Source organism: Pipistrellus hanaki, assembly GCF_964339955.1.
Source record: "Pipistrellus hanaki genome assembly, chromosome: 14".
Taxonomy (NCBI): Eukaryota; Metazoa; Chordata; class Mammalia; order Chiroptera; family Vespertilionidae; genus Pipistrellus; species Pipistrellus hanaki.
This window is the reverse complement of record NC_140516.1, coordinates 53,754,859-53,772,485: the sequence shown is the minus strand read 5'-3', so window position 1 is coordinate 53,772,485 and position 17,627 is coordinate 53,754,859. Positions and strand designations below refer to the sequence as shown.

The following is a 17,627-nucleotide window of genomic DNA, read 5'->3' as shown; positions in this document are numbered from 1 at the left end:
CCCTGACCAAAGCCCCTGGCGGCTGGGTCTGTGTTCCCGTCTGGCACCGTGGCCCCGAGATGCCGGGGAGGGTGGGAGGGGTGGGGGCGGACTCCGGGGCGGCCCTGAGATGCGGGGGAGGGTGGGAGGGGTGGGGCGGACTCCAGGGTGGCCCCGAGGAGCAGGGGAGGGAGAGAGCGGGGGAGGGAGCCGGACTCCGGGGTGGCACCCGGCTCTGCGCTTCCCGGGACCCCGGCGAGGGGAGCACTCTTGGGCCTCGGTGTGCCCGTCGGTCAGGTCGGGACAGCAGTAGCTCGGGGCAGCGAGGGCTGGTTTGAGGGACCGTGCGGGCCTGGGCCTGGCAGACAGGTGTGAGCCTGGGCCTGTGCTCCTCCCCGCCTGTCACTCCGCCGCTGCCCGGCAGGGGGCGCCAGAGCCCGCTGCCTCGCCCACCAGCCTCTCCCCCTCCTCAGTACAAGGAGCAGCCGCTGAGCGCCGCCTGCGAGAAGTGGATGGAAATGAACCTGGTGGCCGAGGTGGGGCGGCAGATCCACCTACAGAAGATCCCCAGGGAGCTGCTGCTCACCGTGCTGCGGTCTCCCAGGTCAGCCCGGCTGCACACATGTGTGTGCGTGCGTGTGCGTGCGTGTGCGTGCGTGCGGGCCGGCGCCTGGGGGAGCAGGGCTGATGGGAGGGAGGTGCGGGAGGGGCCCCTGAGCCCCTGCTGGGCACACTGCGGGCTGCACCTCCTCATTTCAAACCCTCGCCCTGCACGTCCGGGGGGACTGGGGCGTGGGGTGCTCTGCGGGGCGCAGGGGGCTTCTCTTCACGGTATTCATCTGGGTGAGGACCCTCCGTGTCCATCTGGTAATTAATTAATGAATTGCCTAAGTAATTTTTTAGAAATATTTTTATTGATTTCAGAGCGGAAGGGAGAGAGAGAAACATCCGTGATGAGAGGAGAGAGAGAAACATCCGTGATGAGAGAGAATCAACCACGGAACGGCTGCCTCCTGCACGCCCCCTACGGGGGATCCAGCCGGCAACCTGGGCCTGTGCCCTGACCGGGAATCGAACCTGGGACCCTTCCGTCACAGGCCAACACTCTAGCCGCTGAGCAAACCGGCCAGGGTGCCTCGCCTGTCATTTTTTAAAATTCTGCCAACAGCCCAGCCGGCATGGCTCAGTGTTCGCCCCGACCTGATGAGCCAGGAGGTCACAGTTCGATTCCCGGTCAGGGCACATTGGTCTCTCTCCCTTCCTCCCTGAAATCAATAAAATACATTTTAAAAATAAGAAATAGAGATGAGCCTCGAGACCGTCTGCACCACAGCCTGGCACCGGGTTCTGCCCGGCCCCCCGCCCGCCCCGGGGGCCAGAGCTGTGAACGGTGAGGAGATAAACAGGGTGACCCGCCCTCGGAAAGACTGAGCGGCCGGCCGGTGGCATTGAACCGAGAAGAGGGGGCGTCCGCCACAGCCAGGGGCCAGGAGGGGGGGCACGGGAAAACACGCGGTGGGGACAGGCGTCGGGAACATGCGTGCGGTGTCTGGACTCACAAGTTCGGGGAAACATGACCGATGTGGAAACCGGGGCCTTTACTGACTTCATCTCATCTCTGATGGCCCGCCACCCCGGCCTCCCCCGTGCCTGCCCGCCCGCCCGGCGCTCGGTGCCAGGCGGCCGGAGCTCGTGGGCTGGGCGGCCAGCAGCCCTCGCGCCCGGAGTGGCCGCGCCACAGCGCCTGACTCACCTCTTCCGCAGTCAGTGCCTCGCCCCGCTGACGTCCGCGGCACCTGCTTTATTTATTATTTTTAAAATGTGTTTTTACTGATGTCAGAGGGGAAGGGAGAGGGAGAGAGAAACAGCCACAGTGAGGGAGAGTCATCGGCCAGCTGTGTCCCCCACACGCCCCCCCGGGAGTCAAACCAGGGGCCTCGGGGGCGAGTCCTGGCAGCGTGTTGGAGGGGACATCCTCTCGGTGGCTCTGCGCCCTCTGGCCTCCGCTCACCGTCACGGCCCAGACGGTGACCGGTGGGTCCGGGTCCGCCAGGCCCCGGCCAGGCCCCTGTGGCGGCTGAAAGCAAGCCGGATCGATGGTGCCCCTGAGCCCAGAAACAGCGGATGGGGGTGGGTGCGGAGGGGACAGGGCTGCTCCTGTCCCGTTAGTGTCACGCCTTCCCCTCCGTGACCAGGACGTGGTGGGTGAGAGGGCTGTGATACACTGTTACCGTTTCTTTTTAATTCGTGTGATTTTACCTTATTTTTTAAAAAAATATTTTTTATTGATGTCAGAGAAGAAGGGAGAGAGAGAGAGAGAAACATCCATGATGAGAACCACGGACCGGCTGCCTCCTGCACGCCCCTCACTGGGGATGGAGCCCGCCACCCGGGCCTGTGCCCTGACCGGGAATCCACCTCGGGACCCTGCAGTCTGCAGGCAGATGCTCTACCCACTGAGCCAGACCGGCCAGGGCAATTTATATATTGGTTTTTGAATGAGGGAAGGAGGGAGAGAGAGAAAGAGAGAGAGAAAGAGAGAGAGAGAGAGAGAGAAACATCAATATGCTGCCTCCTGCACGCCCCCCACTGGGGATGGAGCCCGCGACCTGGGCCTGTGCCCTGAGTGGGAGCCGAACTGAAACGCCGACCAGTGGGCACGCCGCTGGTCCGGCCGCTCTTTACTCCTCGTTTCCGGGGAGGCCCAGGCTGCCATGGCCGCGTGAGGGCCCGGAGCCAGGCCCCGCCGTGACCTCGTCCGCTGCTCCCGAGCACGTGGCCATGTGCCAGGCCCTGGGCTCGGCCCCCAAGCTGCCCTCCCCCGGGCTGCCCGCGGCGCAGGCTGGACTCCCTGCCCCGGACCTGCACTCCCTCCCCGCCCCCCTCCCCGCCCCCTCCCCGCCCCCTCCCTGCCCCCTCCCCGCGCCCCCTCCCCGCCCCCTCCCCGCCCCCTCCCCGCCCCCCTCCCGCCCCCCCTCCCCGCGCCCCCTCCCCGCCCCCCTCCCCGCACCCCCTCCCGCCCCCTCTCCTTGTGCCCCCTCCCCTTGCGTCCCCTCCCCTTGTGCCCCCTCCCCTTGCGTCCCCTCCCCTTGTGCCCCCTCCCCTGCACCTCGCAGGGGCGTTCCCCCCCTGACACGCCCCCGTCCGTCCGTCCGTTCGCGCAGCCTGTTCGTGTTCAGCGAGTTCCACCTGCTGAAGACGCTGCTGCTGTGGGTGTACCTGCAGGTGAACCCGCGGCTGCTGGCCTTCCCCACGCTCGAGGCCGTGCTGGCCTTCTTCAGCAGGTGATGGTGCCCGAGGGATGGAGCCTCTGTGCTCAGGGCACGGGGCAGGGGGGGGCGGTGCAGGGCAGGGAGGGCGCCTCTGTGCTCAGGGCACCGGGCGGGGGCAGGGATGGCTTCTTTAGCTGGTAACGGCGCGTGGGGGCGGGAGGGGAGGGCAGGGGGGAGGGGAGGGTCGGGGAGGGCAGGGGGAGGGGAGGGCGGGGAGGGCAGGGGGGAGGGGAGGGCGGGAGGGGAGGGCAGGGGGGCTGGGAGGGCGGGAGGGGAGGGCAGGGGGCTGGGAGGGCGGGGAGGGCGGGGAGGGGAGGGCGGGGAGGGCGTGCAGGCGCCTCTGTGCTCAGGGACCGGGCGGGGTGACGGCGTTTTTCACAGCGGCCTCAGAGTGCCCAGTGGGGGCGGGACGCGGGAGGCCCGGGCCCACGGCTCCCTGAGAGAGAGACTGGCGTGTGGGTGTGGGGACAGGACGTGACCTCGGGCTCTGAGAATCGTGTCCGTGAAGGAAGAGGCCCCTCCTGTGGGAGAGGTACGGCCCCACACGCCCCCCACCCCCCACGCGCCCGTCAGACCTCACGTACCTGACGGAGAAACAAGCTGAAGCAGGAAAGGCTAATGTGCAACCGACCGGCCGCCATGCTGCGCCCTGACCACCAGGGGGCAGTCGCTCCGCGCAGGAGCTGCCCGCTGGTCAGGGCGCTCCCCCAGGGGAGGCCACTCAGCGGAAAGCCGGCTCTGGGCTGGCGAGCAGTGACGGGCGGGAGCCTCTCTTCGCCTCAGCAGCCGCTCAGGGGCCGCGAGCAGGCGGGCGGCGACATCCGGGCTGAGGGACCCCCCATCTGTGCACCGGGCTCCGGTTACAGCACCAGAGCACCATCAGGCGATGCTTCCTGAGCAGGGTTCATCCACCTGTCACCCGTTCAGTCGGCACCTCCCCGGCTGGTGTGCTATCCCGTTCTCCAGACGGGGAAACTGAGGGAGAGGGGTCAGACGGGCACCGTAAGGGATGGAGTCTGCCGGCACCCAGAGCCGCCGAGGCCCCAGGAGCTTTGCTCCCGGCCTGGAGGCCGGGCTCCTCTGAGCGGTTCTGGCCGGCTTGGGCAGCTGTGGCGGCTCCGGGGCTCCGGCTCGGTGTCCAGAGGCCCCGAGGCGCCTCCCGGCGGGGGTTAGGGAATCGCCGCTCCTTGGCCGGCCCTGCGCCCCCGTCCCCGCCCCCGCCCCCTGCCCGGGAGAGGCCAGCTGGCAGCCGGGACCCGCGCCCGGGGACCGGGGACCAGGGCGGTGAGCTTGGCCTCGGAGGTCAGGCTCCCGGTGTCCCGTGGCCGCTGTGGCACGGGGGAAGGTGCCGCGTCCCCAGCGGCTGGGAGCGGGCCGGCCCAGCGTGGGCTTTTCGGGAGCCCCTGGCGCCGGGGCCCAGAGCCGCCGTGTCCGCCGAGTCCGCCGAGTCCTGCGGGAGCGGCATCGGGGCGAAGGATGCTCAGGTCCTGGGTCCTGTGCTCGTTTGTTTGTTCCTTTGATTGATTTTTAATCCTCCCATGGAACCTTTTGGGAGAGAGCGGGAGAGAGAGGGACAGACAGAGAGAAACATCCACGAGGGAAACATCGATGAACCCAAACGGCTGCCCCGGGCCCCCCCCCCCCCGGGGCCCGGAGCCCAGCGTCTCGGGGGAGGCCCAGGCCGGGCGCAGGCGCGTCTCCTGATGGATGAGTGGCATCTGCAGATGTGGCCGCCGCGCCGTCATGGCACGGAGCATCCTGGCGAAACCGCGCTGCTGCTGTCCTTTCCAGAACATTCCTTTAAAAACACCCATGAGTCACGGCCACGAGCCCCGCCAAGGGCTCCCTCCCCAGTGGCTCCCAGGGAGGCCGTGCCCGGGCAGGGCCGCTCCTGCCTGACCCCTGACCCCTGACCCCGGACCGCGCCCCCCGCGCCCGCACTGCCCGCCCATCCCGCGCGTCCCGGGCTGAGAGTCCCTCCAGGTCCCTGCGCGTCCGTTCCTGCTCGCTCTGGGCCCGGCGCTCCCCTCGTCGCTCCTCAGCGCCCACGTCCAGGGCAGCGGGCGCGGCGGCCGGAGCGGGGGCGGGGGAAGGCCGGGGCGGAGACGGGTTCCCCGTTCCCGGTTCCCGGTTCCCGCCGCTCTGCCTGGGGCAGCAGCAGGGCACCCTCGCCTTCGTCGTCGGGCGACCACAGATAACCATGGCAACGGCGGGCAGGACCCGCGCGTGGGAGAGTCAGCACGGCAGAGCCTGGTCCGTGTGGACGTGTGTGCATGCGTGTGCACGTGGTGAGCACAGGGCGGAGCCATGGCGTTCTGGGAGACACACTGGCGTGGCTGGACGGCGGGAGGGACGAGGCGGGCGTGCTGGCGGCCGGGCGGGCACGGGAGAGGCGCCGGGCACGGAGCCGACGGACAGACAGACAGGCCCGCGTCCCCCCTCCGCGGGTCCACAGGCCAGGCCGAGGCCGCGGCACCTTCCGCGGGGCCGGCGTGCGAGGGGGCGGCCGGGGCCTGGTTCACCCGACATCCTTCGTCCGCCCCTTAGCCAGTACTTGCTGGGCCCTACGATGCGCCGGCTCAGCAGGAGGCAGAGAGGGGACACGGCCATCTGTCCGGCGGTCAGGGCCGGTGGCCTCACAGGGTTCTCTCCTCTCCCTCCTCCCCCCGCCCGCCCCGAGAGCCGGCACCGCCCGCCCGGCTGGGGAGCCGCTGGGCTCAGTGAGGCTCTCCTCCCCCCACCGGCTCCGGTGCAGCTCTGAGGCCTCTGCTTGTCCCCAGCTCCCCCAAGAAGCCCTGCTTTCTGGACCAGGACGTGGAGTGCGGCTTCGCAGAGATCTTCCTCTGCCTGCGCCTGCACGGCATCATCCGAGGTGAGCCCGCGGGGGCGGGGGGGATGCTCTAACCACTGAGCCACACGGAAGGGGAGCTGTGCTCTAACCACTGAGCAACACGGGAGGCTGTGCTCTATCCACTGAACAACCGGCCAAGTTTCTGAGGACATGGTGTGCGTCCGTGGGAGGCTGTTGGGGACCTGCCCCCGCCCCCAATGGTTCCCAAGGTGTTCGCCGAGATCCCTCGTGGTCACTCCTGAGCCACGTGAGGCTTTGGGAGAGTCGCTGCCGGGGCTCAGTTTACCTGTCTGTACAATGGTCAGACGCAGAGCTTCCAGGAAACGTGGAGATGGAGGGGAGGGGCTGCTGGATGTGGAGCACAAGCTGCCGAGGCCTCCGAGGACCCCCCTCCCCCTCTCCCCCTCCCTGCCCCCGAGCCCTGCCTCCAGGCTGCGGCCCCTGGGTGCCCGTTTCAGAGTTTGGGAGGAAACTGGGGCTGCGTGAGGTCCAGACTGGAGCTCCCAACCTCAGGCTCCGGGCCGGGGCGGCAGCTGGGCCTTGGCAGGGAGGGAGAAGGGAGTGTGCAGGCGGCCCAGCAGGCCACCCAGGGAGATCTCTGTGTCTGAAAGAGCATTTGAGGACTTTTTATTTCTTTTCTTAAAGGTTTCATTGATTTTTAGAGAGAGGAAGGGGGGGAGAGAGAGAGAGGGATAGAAGCATCGATGAGAGAGAAACATCATCAATTGATTGCCTGCCCCACTGGGCGTCGAGCCGGCAACCAGGGCCCGACCTGACCAGGAGTCTAACGGGCGACCTCTCGGTTCCTGGTGGACGCTGGGCCATGCCGGCCGGGCTGGGACGTTTCAGGCCGCCCGATGTCCAGATAAAACCACGCTCTCCTGGCGGGGATGGGGCCAGGCGGTGTGGCCCAGGTTGCTCTGAGACGCTCCAAAGGCCCTGGCCTCTCAGCCTCCCTCGCTCGGGCGGGATGGGGCGCTTTGGGGGGGTCCGCTCGCCTGTGAGTCCGGGCCTGGGGGGGGGGGGGCTCCGTCTGACTCCCTCCGTTTTCTCTGCAGACGGGACGGCGGAGTCTCCTGAGCAGACGCACTCACACGCCCTCTGTCCCTCCAGGCCAGGACCTGGACGTGCTGAGGCACCTGAACTTCTTCCCCGAGTCCTGGCTGATCCGCGTCACCGCCAACCACTACCACGCCGTGAGTCCGCTCCGCCAGAGCCGAGGGTCCCGGGTTCGATGCCCATCAGGGGCGGGTGCCTTGGTTGTGGGCACATCCCCAGAAGGGGGTGTGCAGGAGGCAGCTGATGGATGTTTCTCTCTCATGGATGTTTCTGACTCTAACCCTCTCCCTTCCTCTCTGTAAAAAAAAAAATATATATATATATATATATATATTTTTTTTTTTTCTTTCTTTTTTTCTTTTTTTAAAAAGGCGACCAGGCTGCGGGTAAACTGTGTTTCCTTTGCAGATGGAGAGTGGGGGCGACATGGCTTTCGCGAAAGATCTCACCCGCCAGGCGGTGAGGTTCGGGCTGCTGTTCTACAAGGTACTGGTGCCAGGCTGAGGGTGGGGCCGCCTCCGGGGCTGGGTCAGGGTCCTGCAGGATCCTGCTGACCGTGGGGACGGCCCAGGGCCGTGCAGGGTCCCGCTGACCTCTGTACGAGGCCCAGGGCCATGCAGGAGCCCGCTGACCGCGGGGACCGGGCCCGGGGGCGGGCAGGAGCCCGCTGACCACGGGGACGGGGCCCGGGGGCGGGCAGGAGCCCGCTGACCACAGGGATGGGGCCCAGGGCCGTGCAGGAGCCCGCTGACCACGGGGATGGGGCCCAGGGCCTTGCAGGAGCCCGCTGACCGCGGGGACGAGGCCCAGGGCCGGGCAGGAGCCCATTGACCGCGGGGACGAGGCCCAGGGCCTTGCAGGAGCCCGCTGACCGCGGGGACGGGGCCCAGGGCCGGGCAGGAGCCCGCTGACCGCGGGGACGGGGCCCAGGGCTGTGCAGAGCCCGCTGACCACGGGGACGGGGCCCAGGGCCGGGCAGGAGCCCGCTGACCGCGGGGACGAGGCCCAGGGCAGAGCAGGAAGCTGGGGCCTCTCCGCACACTCACGCCCCTGGAAAGACCCTTCCCGAGACGGGCCTGGGGGCCCTTCAGCATCTTGCCCCAGGCTCCTCACCTCTCCCCACGGGCGGCCGCTGTGCTGGCTCCTGGGATGGGGTGCTTCCGTCCTAAAACTAGGAAAGCTGGGCAGCCTGGGTTCAGGCTCACCCCCGCCCCTCTCCCCTCCCACACACACAGACCTTCTGCTCCGGGAGGGTCGGTGTTTAAGGTTTCGAGGGTGAACCTATTTTTTCTTTTTTAATCTATTTTTATTGACTTTCGGAGAGAGAGGAAGAGAGAGAGAGAAGCATCCATGATGAGAGAGAAACATCACCCATTGGCTGCCTCCTGCACGCCCCCTACTGGGGATCGAGCCAGAAACCTGGGCGTGTGTCCTGACCGGGCTTGCACCCTGACCTCCTGGTTCATAGGTCAAGGCTCCCCCCGGGCCACGCGGCCGGGCTGTGCCCTGGCCTCCGGATGCCGGGCCCCTCGTCACGCTGGTCTCTGCCCTCAGGAGTTCACGACCTATTCGGAGATGATCGCCATCTACGGCTTCTTCTTTGCCATGCGGGGCGTGCGCAACAACAGCACCTCCTACAGCTTCTACATGCAGGTGCGGGCGGCCCCCGAGACAGCCTGGGCCCCCCGAGACAGCCTGCACCCCCCCCCCCGGAGACAGCCTGGGCCCCCCAAAACAGCCTGGGCCACCCCCCCACCCCCCCGAGACAGCCTGGGCCACCCCCCCACACCCCCCCCAGACAGCCTGGGCCCAGTCCGCCCACGTCAGTAACAGCGGGTCAGCCGTTATCCATCCAGTCTGGGGCTAATCCACTCAGTCAGGGCAGCTGACTCAGAGATGCGCCTGCGTTTCTGCCACGATCCAGGGCGCTCACTAGTGGGAGCTGGTGGAACAGGTGCAGCCCTCCGGCTGAGTGCCTCTGGTCACGTGGCCTCTGGCCGAGCTGCGGGAGGGAGGGGCCTCGGAGGGGCTCTAGGCTCTGGCTCCCCGTGTGGGCTTGGTTCCTCTTCCTTTCCCGCACGGCGGGCGCTGGTTTGAGGCGGCTCGTCCCCTGTGGGCTCGTCCCCTGTGGGCACTTGGGGGCAGCAGGAAGTGCCCACAGGGGATGAGCCCACAGCCTGGGCCTGGGCCCCGACGGGAATCAAACCCTGACCTTCTGGTTCCTGAGTTGGCGTCAGCCACGGAGCCACGCCGGCGGGCACCACGTGGGGTTCTAGGTTCCGGCAAAGCGCCATGAGGACCTTCCGAGTCGGGGGGCTTGGCCACTCGGGCTGGCCGAACCCCAGCCCATGGGCCGGTGGCCTGCCCGTGGCCGGGCCCCCAGGCCAGCGGACCGGGCGTCGGGCGCGGGAAGTGGGTTCTGGGAAATGCCGGCCGCTCCGCACACGCGGCGGCGGAGGGCGATGGGGCGGGAGCCGGGGTCCCAGCGCCAGGCCAGCGGCCGGCTCCACCTGAGGGAGGCTCTCCCTGCAGAGGATCCGGCCGGCGGACGTGGGGTTCCCCTCCGAGGTCTGCGAGCACGGCCTGGTCAGCCTGCGGCCCGAGCGCCTGGTCCAGTACGAGATCCGGGCGCAGGCGCTGGTGGGCGACCGCTGGCAGCAGTTCGGGACCCGGCCCGTCCTGCAGAAGTTCCGCTTCGGCAGGCCCCACTGCAGGAGCCAGGTGCGCGGCCTTCTCCCCTCCCTCCCTCCCTCCCTCTCTCTCTCTTATTTCCCTTTCTCTCTCTCCCTCCCTCTCTCTCTCTCTATCCCCCTCTCTCTCTATTCCCTCCCTCTCTCCCTTTCTTTCCCCCTCTCTCTCTCTCTTTCTCTCTTTTATTTCCCTTTCTCTCTCTCTCTCCCTCCCTCCCCCCCGTCTCTCTCTCTATCCCCCCTCTCTATTCCCCCCTCCCTCCCTTTCTCTCCCTCTCTCTCTCTTATTTCCCTTTCTCTCTCTCCCTCCCTCTCTCTCTCTCTATCCCCCTCTCTCTCTATTCCCCCCTCTCTCCCTTTCTCTCTCCCTCTCTCTCTCTTTTATCTCTCCCCGTCTCTCTTTCTCTCTCTCCCTCATTTATCTTCCTCTCTCTCCCTCTCTCTCCCCCCCATCTCTCTCTCTATTTCTCTTTCCCTCTCTTCTCTCTCTCTCTCTCTCTCTCTCTCTCTCTCTCTCTCTCTCATTTATCTCCCTCTCCCCCCCATCTCTCTATTTCCCTCTCTCTCTCTCTCTCTCTCCCCCTTTAATCAGTTCCATTGTGGTATAAATCACTAATGGTGCTGTTTTAAAATATATATATTTGTATTGATTTCAGAGAGGAAGAGAGAGAGAAACATCAGTGATGAGAGAGAATCACGGATCGGTTGCCTCCTGCACACCCCACACTGAGGTCCAGCCTGCCACCCGGGCCTCTGCCCTGACCGGGGATCGAACCCTGACCTCCTGGTTCATAGGTTATCGCTCAACCCCTGAGCCACGCCGGCCGGGCAGACGTAAACATTTTAGGTGAATCTCCCAGGCCTTTGCGAGGGACTCCAGCGAGCAGCGGAGCTGAGGGTGGCGGGCCGCCCCTCCACAGGGCGCTCCGGCCCAGCCACGGCCTCTGCGTGGCTTCGTCTTGCAGGTCTTGCAAATCCAGACTACGGGCAGCCCGATCTACGTGAGCTTCTCCTTCATCTTCCCGGCATCCTGACGCTCCCTCCGCTCTGCACGGAGGAAATAAAGACGCTGAAGGGACCGGTATCGGCCACGTTCCCGGGAGCCGTGGTCTCTGTCTGCTCTTGGCTAAGCGGTGTGTGGCTGTGTGAGCAACAGGAATGTGTGGCTCCCAGGCCTGGGTCTGGAGTCCCAGGTCAGACGCTGGCAGACAGGGTGTGGCTTCTGGGGGTCCCCTCCGCTCACGCACAGCCAGCTCCCCCTGGTCCTCCTGTGGCCGGCCGGGCGGGGCCGGGTGGGGCTGGGCCAAGGCCCCTTGAGAAGGGCGCTAACCCCATTTGTGAGGGCCCCACCCGGGTGAGCGCCACCCCTCCCAACGGCCCGACCCGCTGCCATCCCTTTTGGGGTTGGGTTTCTCCGTGTGGGATGGGGGCGGGGGCCCGGTCAGACCATAGCACCCCCGTTTGTGTGTCTGAGGGTGGGAATCAGTGGAGACGTGAGTCCATTTGCCATCACTGGCCCCTAAGGCCCCAGGGGCCCAGGCTGACCTTGCATTCTGGGACTCTTGGATGGGGTCCCGGCAGAAACACCCCCTCCCGCTGGGGGCGCCCCTCCCGGCTGTGGTCCCCCCGGCTGTGGTCCCGGCAGCACGGGCTCACAGGAGCCAGAGGCGGGAAGCGGGGAGCAGCTATAGGTGCAGAGTGACTGACGTGCTGACCATTCTGCCACTTTATTTCTAAACTTGTTTTTAAATATTTAATTGAACTCAGAGAGGCAGGGAGAGGGAGAGAGAGGAACATCAGTGATGAGAGAGAATCAGGGACCGGCTGCCTCCTGCACGCCCCACACTGGGGATCGAGCCCACAATTCGGGCATGTGCCCTGACCGGGAATCGAACCCTGACCTCCTGGTTCATAGGTCAATGCTCAGCCACTGAGCCATGTCGGCCAGGCCAGTGGTTGGCAAACTCTGGTCACGAGCCACATGCGGCTCTTTGGCTCCTTAAGTTTTTAGCAAAGGCCAGCTTAGGAGGACCCGAATTAAGTTAATAACAATGTACCTACCTCTATAGTGTAAGTTTAAAAAGTTAGGCTCTCCAAAGAAATGTCGGTCGTTGTCCTGCTGACATTGGCTCTGGTGACTGATGAGTTTGCCGACCGCTGAGCCCGGCCGTGCTGCCACTTTTAAAGGAGCCCGGGGCTCGGAAAAGGCGAGGTGAGATCTTCCTCCGCTTTGCCGGTTGGTTTTGTTGCAGGTGCAACAAGGAGCCGCTGTTGAGTGGCGCAGAGCGAGCCACACGTGTCTATCATCACGTCCTGGCTGGGGGTCCGGAGGCCAGGCAGCTGGCGAGGACCCCCTCAGGGTCTCAGCAGCCCCCGCCGGGCAGCAGGCTGTGTCCCCTCTGAGAGCAGCTGGGAGAGCCGTGTGCAGGCTGGCGAGCGGTGGCAGGTCCTCTCTGCGGCCGTGGCCGTGGCCGAGGCCGAGGCTGAGGCTGAGGCCGAGGCCCGGCTGCTGACCGGTGTGGGGACAGCCGCCCAGGTCCTTGCGGTCGGGGGTGAGGGCCTGAGGATGGGGCTGCGTCCCCGGCCACCAGTTCCACAGCGGGGTCCCCTGCATCCCACACACCGATCGTCTTCCTTACCCAGGAAAAACACCACCCTCACCCTCACCCTCACCCCAGAACAAGCCTGTGGCTCCTCCTCGCCCTCCCGGGTGAGCCGCCGGTGAGGACCCAGAAGTCCCAGCCTTCTCCACCAGGGGGCGGGCTCCGCCCGGAGAAGGGAGCCAGCGCCTCAGGGGCAGGAATTTGCCCCCCTGCTCAGCGGTTGGGAGGGAACCTGTGCACATTCCGGGCGCGGCTGGGTCACCCGGTGTCCGAGGTCCTGATGCCACAGATCTCTGAGCTCGGGAGCATGAGAGGAGACAAACATTCTCGCGCTGACCTCACACCCTCCTCACGAGGGGAGCTGCCTCAGACTGGAATGTAAAGCCAACAGCCGCGGCCCCAAGGCGGTGACCGGCGTGCCAGCCCGCACGGCGTCTCATGTGCCACCCACACGGCTGCCAGGACTGCTGGGCGCAGGCCGTGCCCCACCCCCATCCCCCTCCCCCGGGGCAGGGAGAAGCCACGTGGGGTCACACCAGGGGGGCAGGCTCAGTTCACCCTCTGTCACCCTTTCTGCCAGCACTGCCGGTTACTATTTATTATCATCATCATCATTATTATTATTATTAGTTGGTTAACCCTCACCGGAGGATTTTTTCCATTGCTTTGCAGAGAGAGTGGAAGGGAGTGGGGGGGGGGGAGAAAGTGGACGTGAGAGAGTCACCTCAGCAGGTTGCCTCCTGCAGACACCCCGACCAGGTCTGGGAGCAAACCAGAGACCAGGTGCATGCCCCTGACCTGGAATCGAGCCAGACAGGGTGCAAATGGGAGGCAACTGATCGGTGTCTCACATCGATGTTTCTCCATCTCCCTTCCCCTGAAAATCAATAAAAACTATGTTTTTAAAAAAACAATTTAAGTTAAAAAAGCCCCTCCAGCGGCCCCTCTCATCTCTCCAGGACAGAGCCTGAGTCCCGCCCCTGGCTTAGAGGCACCTGTCCCCGTCCCTCTGCCTGTCTCCCCCACCCCCACCCCCGGCCTGCCCACAGGGCCCGCGGCCCACAGGTCCGTGGCGCTGCTGGGACCTGCCGGCTTCTCCAGCCGTGAGTCAGGCGCAGCTTTTGTTGCAAGGAGCCACTCCCTGGCTGGCCTCCCACGTCCAAAACAAACAGGCGGGGGGTGGCACGCGGGCACCAGAGTGAGGGGAGGAGGGCATTTCAGGACATGCCGGAGAGTGTCAGGAGAGCGGGCTGCCTGCTGTCCGGAGGGGAGATGGGGAACCAGGCGGAGGCTGAGCGGGCAGAGGGCGGGCGCACGCCTCTGCGGACGGGCGGTGGACACCACCTGACAGCACCTACTATGCGCCGGCCCCCTCCCCACCACGTGAGGGCCACAGAGGGATCATCCTGCCAACGAGGAGGCCGGAGCTCCGGGCCCGGAGTGAGGGGCTCACAGGTGCGGGGAAGGGGGGTCGGGGCTCAGGCCTGTCCGGCACCAGGAACAGCCCCCAACAGCCTCCTGGCCGGGGCGGAGGTCACAGCCGCGCCGTTTGGTTCTCTGCACAGGCAGGTGTCCTCGGCCAGGGGTGGGCACCGTGCTCCCGCCAGGGGCCACGTGGGCATGTGTGCCATCATCCAGGCTGGACGGAACCACCCCTGCAGAGGCAGCTGCTGGACCTGGTCCCTCACGCTGTGGCTCGGCCGGACCCCGTGATTGTCATCACCTGCCAGGCGCTCCCCACCTGTCTGTCATGTAAGCAATGCCGATGGTCCCACGACCGTGGTCGGCAAACTGCGGCTCTTTGGCCCCTTGAGTGTGGCTCTTCCACAAAACACCACGGTCTGGGCGAGTCTACGTTGAAGAAGTGGCGTTAGAAGAAGTGTAAGTTTAAAAAGCTTGGCTCTCCGAAGAAATGTCAATCAATGTTGTGCTGTTGGCATTTGGCTCTGTGGGCTGGTGAGTTTGCCGACCACGGGCCTAGGACCAAAAGCACGGACCGGCGAGGGGCTGTGGCCCAGATGGGCCTTCAGAGTGCCCCCGCCGCTGGGGGTCCGGTGGTGTGGAACCACATGGAGGGCCTTATTCACGGGCTTATGTGAGGACAAGAGAGACATGGGAGCCGAGACCAGTGTGGCTCAATGGATAGAGCGTCAGTCCGAGGTCTGAAAGGTCCCGGGTTCAATTCCAATCAAGGCATGTACCTTGGTTACTGGCACTTCCCTGTTAGGGGGTGTGCAGGAAGCAGCTGATGAATGTTTCTCGTCGATGTTTCTAGCTCTCTATCCCTCTCCCTTCCTCTCTGTAAAAAATCAATAAAATATATTTGATTTTTTACAGAGAGGAAGGGAGAGGGATAGAGAGCTAGAAACATCGATGCGAGAGAGTCATCAATCATCTGCCTCTTGCACACCCCCTACTGGGGATATGCCGGCAACCAAGGTACATGACCTTGACCGGAATCGAACCCGGGACCCTTCAGTCCCCAAACCGACGCTCTATCCATTGAGCCAAACCGGTCTCGGCAAAATATATATATTTTTAAAAAGAGACATGGGAGAAATGCCATGACGCCACAGCCCCCCCCCCCCCCCAAGCTGGAGGGCAGAGGAAGCAGCAGGGATAGGGGAACCCTCCCTCCTCCCTCCCCCTCCCCGTGCCGTCAGCAGGAGGCAGATGAAGGGAGCCTCGCTCGCTCGTGAAAGGTCACACAGCGGCAGGACAGACGTCACAGCACACAGCGGCCCTCTCCGGGGGGGGGGGGTGTAGGGGGAGATGTGGGGGCTGGACAGAAGGAGTCAGATCCCAGAGACAGCGTGACGGACGGAGGGGGCGGCTCCCCGACAGGAGGTTCAGGGTCGGCACCCTGACTGAGGGCAGTGGAATCTGGAAGCCTTGTGGGTGTGAGCGGTGTGCCCTGAGCGGGTGGCGGCCACACCCCGCGTGGGGCTCCACACTGAAGGTGCAGACGTGCCCGCCGGCCTGGCTCAGGGCCGAGCATCGACGTGAGAACCAGGAGGTCACAGTTCGCTCCTGGTCAGGGCACAGGCCCGGTGTGCGGGCTCCATCCCCAGGATTCTCTCATCATGGATGTTTCTCTCTCTCTCTCTCTCTCTCTCTCTCCCACTCCCTCCCTCCCTCTCTGAAATCGATTAAAAAAAAAAAAGAGTTGCAGACTTTCCCACGTCTTAGCCCTCGGGCGGCTGTACCAAAAGGCCACACTCGGTAGTTTAGACAGAAACTTGCTGCTCACAATCCCAGCGGCTGGGAAGTCCACGATCAGGGTCCCGGCTGATTCCGTTCCTGGAGAGACTGTTTGGTGGCTGGCAGAGGCTGGCTGCCTCTGGCTCCGTCTTCCCAGGGTTTGGGGGAGGAGAGTGAGCTCCCTGGAATGTCTTAGAAGGACACCAATCCTCTGGAATTAGGGACCCACCCGACCTCACTGAACCCTCATCCCCTCCATAGAAGCCTGTCTCCAAGCACAGTCACACTGGTGCGGGAACTTGGGGAGGAACATGGGAATTGGGGAGGAACACAAACATTCAGTCCATAACACTACTTTTCAGGTTCACTTAAACACGAAAGGAGCCCTAACCGGGTTGGCTCAGTGGATAGAGCGTCGACTTGTGGACTGAAAGGTCCCGGGTTCCATTCTGGTCAAGGGCCACCTACCTCAGTGGCAGGCTCCTCCCCTGCCCGGCCTCGGGGCTCATGCAGGAGGCAACCAATGGGTGTGTTTCTCTCTGTCTTTCCCTCTCCTCCACTCTCCCTAAAAATCAATGGAAAACATCCTCAGGTGAGGACTAACAAAACAAACAGAAAAGCCGATTGAAAATCAGCGGCGATCACTGTCTGAGGGGAGGGGAGGGGGGGAAGGGGAGGGGAGAGGAAGGGATGGGGGAAGAGGTAAGGAGAGGGGAGGGGAGGGGAAGGGAGGAGAGGGGAAGGGAGAAGAGGGAGGGGAGGGGAAGGGAGGGGAAGGGGGGAGTGGGGAAGGGAGAAGAGGGAGTGGAGGGGAAGGGAGAGGAGGGAGGGGAGGGGAGGGGAAGGAGGAAGAGGGGAGGGGAGGGGAGGGGAGGGGAAGGGGGAAGAGGTGAGGGGAGGGGAAGGGAGAGGAGGGAGGGGAGGGGAGAGAAGGGGAGGGGAGGGGAGGGGAAGGGGAAAGAGGTGAGGGGAGGGGAAGGGAGAGGAGGGAGGGGAGGGGAGGGGAGGGGAGGGGAAGGAGGAAGAGGGGAGGGGAGGGGAGGAGAGGGGAGGGGAGGGGAGGGAAGGGAAGGTAGGGAAGGTGGGGGAAGGCGAGGGGAGCAGTTCCCGGTCTCCTGGGAAAGTCCCCCAGGTCCTTCCACCTTAGAGCTCAGAGGAAGCAGAACTTAGGTACAGCCGGCCTGGGGGCTCGGGTTGAGCGGCCACCTAGGAACCAGGAGGTCAGGGTTCCATTCCCGTCAGGGACACCTGCGGAGTTGTGGGCTGGATCCCCGGGGGGGTGCGGGGGGGCGTGCAGGAGACAGCCGATCCATCACTCTCTCTCATCATAGATGCCTCTCTCCTTTCCTCTCTGACATCGATACAAATATATTTTTATAAATTAGTTCAGGGGGACGATCCCCACCTAATCCCAGCCCACCTGTGGCAATGACAGCCCGTCCGCCTCTCCTTGGCGGACGCCTTCTCACTGCTCAGCCACAAACCCTGCCCCACCGGGTCCTTTCCCAGCAGCCTCCATTTTTACTCTGAAAGATGGGGAAGGGCTGATTCTAACTCTCTGCTCCCAGTTCCTCCAGGGCACAGACGGGGAACGCTGGGTCCAGAGAGTGTGTGGTTCGTGTGTAATTCGTACATACATGAAACACGTGTGTGTTAGCGTATGGCAGGCATAGGAAGGCGGCCACGCAGACTCACTTTCATCCACAATTCCTACCTTGGCGGCGAGGCCCCTGTGAACCCGCGCTGTTCACCCCGATGGTTAGCAGCTGGGCGAACAGCACCCAGGGGTTTGCTAGGGTGACAGGAGGACTGAGGCCTGATCAGCGAAGCCCTTTTCCTGCCTGAGCCACCCTCACCTCGACAACGGCCCGCTGGACCGCATGGCCCGGGAACCCCTCCTCTGACCTCCTCCCGGCCCCCCTTTATCAGACCACAGTCCTCTCCCTGGGCTGGAGCTGTTTGGCCATATTTT

At 64.7% G+C, this 17,627-nt stretch overlaps 1 protein-coding gene across 1 annotated transcript in view; it reads left to right on the top strand.

Annotated features, from left to right (window-relative positions):
* BTBD16 (BTB domain containing 16) overlaps nucleotides 1–10,892 on the top strand; it is a 17,603-nt gene extending 6,711 nt beyond the window's left edge. The window contains exons 6-13 of the mRNA XM_084904402.1: nucleotides 453–583; nucleotides 3,144–3,263; nucleotides 6,032–6,123; nucleotides 7,216–7,298; nucleotides 7,570–7,647; nucleotides 8,716–8,814; nucleotides 9,694–9,882; nucleotides 10,817–10,892. Of these exons, the coding sequence (XP_084760528.1) occupies nucleotides 453–583; nucleotides 3,144–3,263; nucleotides 6,032–6,123; nucleotides 7,216–7,298; nucleotides 7,570–7,647; nucleotides 8,716–8,814; nucleotides 9,694–9,882; nucleotides 10,817–10,885 (861 nt within the window). The 3' untranslated portion in view covers nucleotides 10,886–10,892. The remainder of the gene's footprint in view (nucleotides 1–452; nucleotides 584–3,143; nucleotides 3,264–6,031; nucleotides 6,124–7,215; nucleotides 7,299–7,569; nucleotides 7,648–8,715; nucleotides 8,815–9,693; nucleotides 9,883–10,816) is intronic.
* Nucleotides 10,893–17,627: the final 6,735 nt, after the last annotated feature.